At 35.2% G+C, this 9,799-nt stretch overlaps 1 protein-coding gene and 1 non-coding gene across 4 annotated transcripts in view; one reads left to right on the plus strand and one right to left on the minus strand.

Annotated features, from left to right (window-relative positions):
- LOC150087653 (uncharacterized) overlaps nucleotides 1–9,799 on the plus strand; it is a 354,571-nt gene that overhangs the window by 143,967 nt on the left and 200,805 nt on the right. For all 3 annotated transcript variants that reach the window (XR_016546750.1, XM_090369903.1, XM_090369902.1), the window contains exons 16-17: nucleotides 464–588; nucleotides 952–1,162. Coding sequence is in view for 2 of the 3 variants with exons in the window: in XM_090369903.1 (XP_090226029.1) it covers nucleotides 464–588; nucleotides 952–1,162 (336 nt within the window). In the remaining variant the exon portion in view is untranslated. The remainder of the gene's footprint in view (nucleotides 1–463; nucleotides 589–951; nucleotides 1,163–9,799) is intronic.
- Nucleotides 3,387–3,458, minus strand: TRNAA-UGC (transfer RNA alanine (anticodon UGC)). The gene has a single exon. It is a non-coding gene; the product is annotated as a tRNA-Ala (tRNA).

A 9,799-nucleotide genomic window follows, 5' to 3' on the forward strand; every position in this document is an offset into this window, starting at 1 on the left:
GCCATCTTCTGTCATAAAATGTAAACACATCAAAAGTATTGAAAATTAGATTTTTTTGAACCCCTAAAATTCCTTTCTTAATGTTTTTAAATGTTTCAAATTATTTCTGCATTATAATTTTCAATAAATTTAAATAGCTTATTATTTTTGGAACAAAACTTATTTCAAAATCACTGACCAAAAAAAAAAAAAAAAAAAAATCTATCTGTGATTGTGCTGCCATCTTGTGTTGGGAAATTGAAAACTAACAAAAAAATTGTGTGATGGTGCTACCATCTTGTGTTCAGAAGTTGAAAACTAACAAAAAAATTGTGTGATGGTGCTGCCATCTTGTGTTGGGAAGTTGAATAACTTCTATCATACTAAATTATTTTAAAAAATGCATTTTTCTTAACCATTTCGTTTCCAAATATTATATTTCAGTTTCTCATAACATTAATTACATGTTAAATTTATTTTGTAGGTAAGAAAGATGCAAGAAGTACTCCAAGCCTTTTGTCTTCATAATCCTTCCTTGGGCTACTGCCAAGGGATGAACTTTCTGGTTGGTATGTGTCTACTTTTCATGGAACCCGAAGATACCTTCTGGTAAATATTAATTACGGTTTTCATCTCATTTGGTCCCTAATGCTGTAGAATGTTTTGTCATTTAAGCTTAACCAGATGCCAGAAACTTTGGCCTAACACTGTCAGCAAAATATGGTAACTCTCGATATTGAAAACAGTTCAGTACATTAAATGATAGTCACTCTAAAAATGGACTTTTGGACTTAATAAAATTAAATTAATTAAAATATTCATTTTATGTTGATAGCTATGCTCTTCTGTACTAAGAGGAGTTGTTTATTTTTTAATAATAGTCATTTTTATATATTTATGCTTCTGAATATTCTATTAATATATTAATATTATATTGTTAATAAAATAAATATATTTCATATATTTTATTAGGTGTCTTGTGGCTATAACAGAGCGTTACTTCACTCCGCATTATTTTGACCACAATTTGGTGGGTGCCCAAGCCGATCAGGAGGTTCTGAAAGAACTCCTAAAAGACAAGATGCCCGCCCTCTACAGCCACCTCGAGGTATTGGATATCGAGCTTTGTACAGTGACTTTAAATTGGTTTTTGGCCATATTCTTCGACTGCGTGCCATTTGAGGTAGGGAAGTTCATTTTACACTCGTTTTTCAACGTTATTTTTTAATATTACCTCCTAGTATTGAAAAATATTGGTATTTGAATACTCTGCAGGGAATATGTGTATACACTGAGTGGCTGTTTTTTTTATATATACACCACCTAATAGCGAATAGGTGCCCATTTATCCCTCAGAACAATCTGGATTCTTATGGCATGAAATTGAGAGGTGTCGGAAACGTGCCACAGGAATGTTGGTTCATTTTGACACTGACTTCCCACAGTTGCAAATTGGATGCATGTGAATTCTACTACCAAGAACTTGTTTAACTTCATCTCACAGCTGCTCAATTGGGTTTAGATCTGATGACTGGGGTGGTCATCGCAGGAGGCTGTATTCGCTCTCCTGAAGAGCGAACGTTCATAGAATCAGTTCTGTGAGTTCTTGGAACCAATTCTGCCATTGTGGCATGGCGCATTGTCCTATTGGAGGAACCCATTCACAGGTGGATACACTGTAATCATTTAGAGATGCGTCGGATTTAGAGATGCGCCTAGTCAGAGATAATTTCCAGATAACTTGTGCCATTTAATTTGCTCCCATATTAAGGGGATCAATGTGCACCATAAAATACTCCTCACACCGTTACATCGACACAACCATGATACGTAGCAGTACGGGTCAATTGATTCATGCTGATTTCGCAAGTTCTGATCATCCCATTAGCGTGAAACAGCAGCACTGGGATTCGTCAGACCTGTTCCTGCTGTTTCATGCTGGAACCGGGATTCGTCAGACCAGAAACGTCTTTCCAAACCTCCACTGTTTGGTGTTCCAGAGCCCACTGTAAAAATAACTTCTTGTTTCGTGATGACAGAAGCGAAAGCCGGTTCGGTCGTCGTGACAAGGTAAGACGACAGTGAGTTCTGAAATGTCTCTTTGGCTACCACCGTCCTTCTGGGTTGATGAAAAGCTAACAGTCACTGACTGTTAGCTTTTCTGTTACCCTGCACAAGGTTTGTCAATGGAGGTTGAAAATGCTTGTGCAGAAATTGCTGAAGGAGCTTCCATTTTATGAAAAGGGTTGGTGTATCTAATAAAGTGGACGCTCAGTGTATGTACACTGTTTATTTATTTCACCGAAACCTACAGCTCAATTAATGAGCTCAACGGAAACCATGTTTGAATCCTAATAATAAAAAAATGAAAAACCCCGCTAGTGCAAAGGGTTGAAGTTAGGTTCAACAGTCTTATTTCGAAATTAATTAAGAAGACAGCTATTTTTCAGGAATCAAAATCATCAGCCACTGCCATCTTGTGTTAATACACTCTTATTTTAAGCCAGTTGAGTGCAGCTACAAACTATCAACTCACAAAAATTGAAAGAGAATAAAATTAACTAATTGGGATTCACTGAAGACACTTGCTGATCTTCTTAGAGATGGAGCAAAAATGTCTGGAGATATATTCTCATAATTTTTCATTAGCTCATATTTAATTTCCAAAAAGGTCTTGTCGAAATTGTGTCCACAATCTAGCAAAAGAAAACTTTATTCAATACGTTTGTAGATCTTTTCCAAAGTTGGTCTGTTAGAACATCCACCGTAAAAGAGTGAACTAATTTTGTTATGAAATAATCTCCAATGGAAACAAAACACGGTGGTCCACATAATTTTAAAAAAAGAAAATCAAGCAGGGGTCTTCCTATAATTCGTCCTTTCATTTAAAAATGGAAAAGGTGAGTTAGAATTTCTTAATTAAAGACTTTCAACAAATCCTGGTGCTTCAAAGGAACAATTTCATCCCTCCTAAATTAAAATTTATTTTATTAATTTCTTAATAAATTGATTATTCAATATGCTCAATTTATTTACCTTATCTAAAAATAAATAAAACAAACATTGCGCGTTGGAATAAAGATAAATCTATCTGATTTATCTTTATTCTGCGATTTATTCTATCTGATCTATTAAAGTTATAACGCAGTCATTAAAATGCTGATGCGGCACTCTATCGACAGATGGCGCCACATACAAAGTAATAATGTTACTTGGACCTTCTTGATCAATATTGCTCAGGTTACATCGAACTTTGTGTTCTGCAATAATTCTGCAGGACACCAAATCCCGATTAAAGATGTCTTAATCAAAAGATAATATTCTTAAGCCATTAGCATTATAATTGTGAACTGTAGTACGTTGTCATGGCAACAATTTATCTTCGGGAAAAGATAAAAGAATTTTGTTGGAGGTGCCGGGGATCGAACCCGGGGCCTTTCACATGCAAAGCGAACGCTCTACCACTGAGCTACACCCCCTCATGTTTGAGATGTTTATATTGTGAATACTAATGCATTGGAGACTTCGAGACTGTAGATTAATTTTTTGAAACTTGCCATTCTTTTTAAAGTAGAGCAACATCAATGCGACTCGTCGTGAAGGCAAAGTTTCTTCTACTGATTATATTAACTATGCAGTTCAAATATTGCTCACTGAAAAAATAAAATAATAAAAATAGGAGAGGGATTTTTCTTCTAGAACCATTTAATTTAATTAATTATCTATTAATATTACAATATACCTATAATCTCTTTATTTATTAATTAAATAAATTCATATTTCATATTAATTATTATTATTTAAATCTGTTCCTGAAAATAGAGTGGTATAAGCTTATTTTTCAAGTCGAAGGGAAAAATTTTTATCTTATTTGGTGATTGTCCATAATATTTTTTTAGTCCTAGATTGTCCATAATTTTTTTTTTTTTTTTTTAACGAAAACTCGAAAGGAATTAGAACCTATATTAATTGGCACCGTGCACAGATTAAAGTTGTAAAAATAATACAAGATACTTGCTGATGTTAGACTTCAATTTCTGTAGATTCTAATTTTCAGGAAATACGTATGAAGGGAGATTGTTTCATAAAGCAGAAATTGAAGGGATAAATTAGGAAAAAGAAAAGTTCGTTCTGTGAATTTGAAGTTGGACTATAGATGGTTGCTGTACATGTTTATACTGGTTTGGAAGAGAAGGCTGGAATTATAGAAGCCAATTCAGATGTACAGTGCCCATGGAAATCGTTATCAGAGAGTGGAGAGACATATAAGAGACAGGTCATTAATGAACCTACGGCCCTCTTTTGAATGGGGTCTTAAAACCTGAGAGAGAGAGGTTGTTGGGGGCATCATAAGATCCATAGTTGAGTCAGTAGTTGTTTAGAACAACAGCATCGCCTTAGAGCTAAAGAGAAAACCCGGGTTTTTTTAAGAAACAATATTCGTGATGTACTTATGCCACGTGAGATTAGAAGTCAAGGTTGGAGAATTGATCGACATTCGAGTAGTTGAAGCTGTCTGTGCTGGGAAAGGTTTGTCAAACTGGGAAGTGGAATGATGGGGAAGTCTTCAGCAAAACTATGGATAAAACTTCCAGTCGGTGGAAGAAGGTCATTAATATACAAAAGGAAAAGAGTGGGAGAAAGACCTGAACTTTGGGGAACACCAGCATTGGTAGAAAAGTTTAAAGACAGAGAGCCATTTCCGTACCTCGCAGTGGACAGTCAGAGGGAAAACTGGATACCCAATTGAAAAAGTAGTCGGCAATCCGTAAGATGGAAGCTTGTTTATAAGACCGCTATGCCAAAAACAACCAAAAGCAATAGAAAAGTCAAGAGCAACTGCTTCAGTTTCACCAAACATTTTCGTTGAATTTGTCCATAGATGGGTAACATAAGCCAGTATATCACTAGTAGATCGACACTGACAGAATCTGTACTGTCAATCAGATGGAAGGTTTCTAGATAGTTTAGGAGTTGGCAGTTGATGGATTTCTCCATTGCTTTATATAGATTAGAAGTAAGTGCAATGGGACGATAATTGAATGGGAGGGATTTGTCAGTCTTTTTTGGGAATTGGCTGGATATGAACAAATTTCCAAGCAGAAGAATAAATAATAAAGTGTAAAATAGCAACGTAGAAAAGGAGTAAGCTCAGGAGCACAGGTTTTGAGATCAATGGAGAAATACCATCAGGTGATGGAGCTTTCTTGGCATCGAGTTTTGTTCCAATGTCTTCTGACATTCTTTTGACGGAAGATCACAAGAGGCATTGAATGGAGTGGACTGGGAATGGTTGGAAGTGGTTATTAAGATCATCAATACTTTACGTTAATAGAAACGTAGGACGCTAGTAGATGGGATTTATCTTTAGCTGAGGTAACAATAGAATTATCAGGTTTTAACAGAGGTGGGAGTGTTGATTGGCAAAAGTTGCAGCCAATTGGCCAATTTTTTACAGTAGATGAAGTTTTGGAGTACGTGCAAAAAATTTATTTTTTGTCTATTGTTATGGTAAATAATTGAGTGTGGCCTTTTTTTTTTTTTTTTTTTTTGTAGTATGTCTTTGAACAAAGACCTTAAATATTTTGCTTTTTGTTGAAGAAATCAGCGTCTGAGAAATAGAAATTATTGTTGAAGCATATGGTGAAAAGCTTTATGAAGAGTCAAGACATTGGAATGGTATCTTTAAAGAAAAGTGGATGCTGTATCACTGAGTATGGCACGAGGTGTGAGAGACCTTGCACGCCAACAAAAGACAAAGTCTCTGTCTTAGAAGCTTTTCGGTGGATCACATCAATCAAATTGAAGACATGGCCTCTCAACTTGCGATATCATATGGTAGCTATCGTGTGATATTTAGAAATAAAAATATCATGCAACGTTGTTTCCAAATTTTTAACATGTGATGAGGAAACAAAGTAAGAAGTGACGTTATGTGTGGCTAAGGAAATTACTCCATTAGAAGGAATATTGCCATGGGGCAATATTCCTTCTAATTTTGCGAAAATAATTTCTTCGTTATTATTTATAAGGCGCAAAATTAGTTGAATATTCCTCATTTACCTGATTTTGATAATTCCTTATTCAACTGATAGCTAAAGTTGTTATTTTGAAATTTTCATTATGTAAATAATCTACAAATTATATTTAATTATATAAAAATTCGGCCTTCGAACTTTTTATCATGTTTTGTGCATCTTGTTTATTTACAAAAAAAAAAAAAAAAACAGTGGGAGGATCAAAGCTTAGACAATTTATTTCAGCTAAAGGATTTGTAATGAAGTTTCGTACTCTGAAATACGCTGAGACAGCCATCGCTAAGAAACGTTAACCACTTTGTTATGGCAGTCAAAATAGCAGCGTTCAATAATGAGCCATGAAATGGCTTGGACGGCAGAAGGATTCGCTATCCTTAGCTTTGCTGAAGATTGTTGGTGCAGCCAGTCAATAAAGACCCATCACAACAGCCTTCTACATTTTCTACAAATACACGACGACAAAAAAAATGCGTTATTCATCTTCTGGTAATGCTAACAGTAAACAAGTACCTGATAATTTAGTCTTTTTTTTTTTTCCTACTTTTTTCCGTTGCTGAAAAATGAACGTGACTTCCACGATAAATCCCTTTAACCTGGGATTCTCAAACTCTGGGTATATCCACTCCCGGGAATAGAGCGAACAACTTGGGGGTTCCAAAGTTTTTAGATTTTACCTCAAGTTTCAAATGCGAGTTTGTTGTCGTTTTTTTTTTTTTTTTTATTTCCAATGCCTCGAATATACATATTGTTTTTAGAAGGTAGCGGTATCGCAAAGTTTAAGAATCCCTGTCTTAAACGTTTCCCATAATGCATTCGTACCCATAGCACATAGTCAATGGGGCCTAAAAACTTTGTCTTGGGCCCTATTCCCTGATCTAGGTTATTCCCCCTCCCCATGAAAATGTCCAGATCCTTGTTGAGAACCAGATTAGTATTTCTAATCTATACCAACGTTGTCATCATAGAATCCCTCCTGCGTTCTTTCAATGATATACAAGAACTTTCCCAAAGAGACAAAGAGTTGATTGTCCCAATGCAGGCCCGGGCAAACTATGGCCCGTGGGCCGCATGCGGCCCGCCGCACATTTTTGTGCGGCCCGCGAGCTTTAATTGTATTGTCGAAAAAGGTTTACTTATTTTATGCCTTTTGCGACGCCTTTTTGAAAAATAAATTTGTATATGTAATACATTATAGAATTTGTCGAGTTGTAAATTGTTTTATCATCTCTGTATTGTTCAAATTGAGATAGAATTTGAAATTGTGCGCGAACCGGAGCGAGCCAACGGGCGCTTTTATAATTTGCGATTATAAACTAACCGCGCGAAACTACGGTAACAGACAACCGGTGATGAAGACAACGGCTTTGCTGCGGTGTCGGAGTAATAGGATAGGACTGCTGACCGGTCGCAGTTCCAATCTGTTTTCTCTGACAGTCATCCAGCAGTTAGTTTTTTTGCGTTATCTTCGGTTATCATCTTGGTGCCAGTAGCGATAAAAATAATATTTACGCCCTTTTAAAAATGAATAAAAAACGAAAAATTCAACAAGAGCATCGTGTCTTCAATGAAGAGTGGAACACAAAATATTTTTTTGCTAAAATAAATAACAAGACTATTTGTCTCATCTGCTGGGAGAGTGTCTCAGCGTTGAAAGAGTACAATAAATACTAAACATTCCGAATATGGTGCCAATTTAACTCCGGAAGCGAGAAAGAAAACTGCTGATGGATTGATTCAAAATTTATCTAAACAACAAAATGTGTTTACGCGGCTAACTAAGGAACAAGAAGCTACTGTAGAGGCAAGTTTTGTTATTTCTCTTATAATTGCAAAAAGCAACGAGTCTTTTTGTGATGGAGACTATATTAAAGAATGTATGACAAGCTTGTGGAATTATATGTCCTGACATTAAACACAAATTTGAGAATATAAGTTTATCTCGGCGAACAGTAGTAAGAAGAATTGAATGTATCGATACAAATTTGAATGAGCAATTATTATCAGTATTAGAATCCATAACATGGTACTCGATAGCTCTCGACGAAAGTAACGACCAAAAGAATACTGCGCAGTTATTAATTTTCACACGTGGATGTACCTCTAATTTTCAATTTCAATAGACCAAATCTTTCAATAGACCAAACAACGGGAGCTGATATATCTGAAAAATGCTTAACAAGATATAATTTACAATGGAACAAAATGGTAAGCGTAACAACTGACGGAGCACCAAGTTCGACAGGTAAAAATGTTGGAGCGTTAAAGAAAATTCGGGATAAAATTTGTGAAAATTATCCTGATTATAATTTAATTACAATTCATTGTATTATACATCGACAAGTATTATGTAAAAATGTGTTAAAAGTTGAACATGTCACATCTTGTATTACTAAACTTGTAAATTTAATACGATCGAGGGGCCTGAAACACAGACAATTCGTTAATTTTCTTCAAGATATTGAATCCGAGTACACAGATATTCCTTATCATAGCTAAATTCAATGGCTTAGCTTAGGAAAAGTTCTTCGGCGAGTATGGGATCTTAAAGATGACATCATTTTATTTTTAAAACTGAAAAATATTATGGACTTTCCCCAGTTAACTGATAATAACTGGATTTGTGATTTTGCGTTTACCCTGGACATCGTGACACACTTAGATACTTTCAACACCGTGTTACATGGGAAAAATTTATACGCCCATGATATGGTAAAAAGTTTGAATGGATTTAAATTAAAACTCCAGTTGTTCCTTCGACATATATTAATTAACAAGGTAGACCACTTTCCAACCATGAAGTTGCTGAAGATTCCAGAAAATAAATTTGAAAAATATTGTGAAATTATCAACGCTTTGAATGACGACTTTTCACAAAGATTTGGCGACTTCCGAAAAACTGAGATAAGTTTGGCAATAGTGCGCGACCCATTTTCAATAGAAATTGATAGTGCACCGAGTGAACTACAGCTTCAGATTATAGATCTGCAGTGTGATACCGATTTAAGGGAATTGCACCGTCGTGAGGAAATCTGTAAATTTTACAATACTCGTAATTCGGACAAATTCGACGAACTTATAAAGATTTTGCCAGAAAAATGTTGGTTATTTTTGGATCAACCTACATATGTGAACAAACATTTTCCATCATGAATCTAAATAAAAATTCTTTACGATCAAGCATCACCGATGAACATTTTACAAGCAGTTTTAAGAATCTCAACTACAAAATTAACACCCGAAATTAAAAAAATGTTAAAAGATGTAAAACAGTTCCATTCATCTCATTAAATTCTTGGTGTTAGAGAATAATTTTTTTATGTTATATTTCTTCTTCATGATAATAAATAATATATATCTAAAAATAGTATTTTACGTGCGGCCCGCCTTCTTTTTGAATTCCTAATGTGGCCCTTCAAGCCAAAAAGTTTGCCCAGGCCTGTCCCAATGTATAGGCAATTGGTTAGGCGAAATCTAGAATTTTGCATGTAGGTTCTTTATAAAATGAGGGAAACCTCATTTTATAAAGAACAAGTCGCAGAGAAGGGCAACAAGATTAGTTGAGCACAAAAGGATATTCTTACCGAAAAAAAAAAAAAAAAAATGAGTGGGGTTCTGTAAATTGCGATCTCTGGAAACTAGACATCTGCATAGGTAACCAATTGAAGTGAAGCGGCTTTAAAGTGGTTCCCACATGATAACCATAATGCCCCTCCCTAGATAAAAAAAGCGTGGTAAAGATTAAAGACTGGTCCATTATTTTATTAACGGTTGCGTAACATTTT

The sequence above is a fragment of the Mastigoproctus giganteus genome, chromosome 3, assembly GCF_048544385.1.
Source record: "Mastigoproctus giganteus isolate SK-2022 chromosome 3, ASM4854438v1, whole genome shotgun sequence".
Lineage (NCBI taxonomy): Eukaryota > Metazoa > Arthropoda > Arachnida > Uropygi > Thelyphonidae > Mastigoproctus > Mastigoproctus giganteus.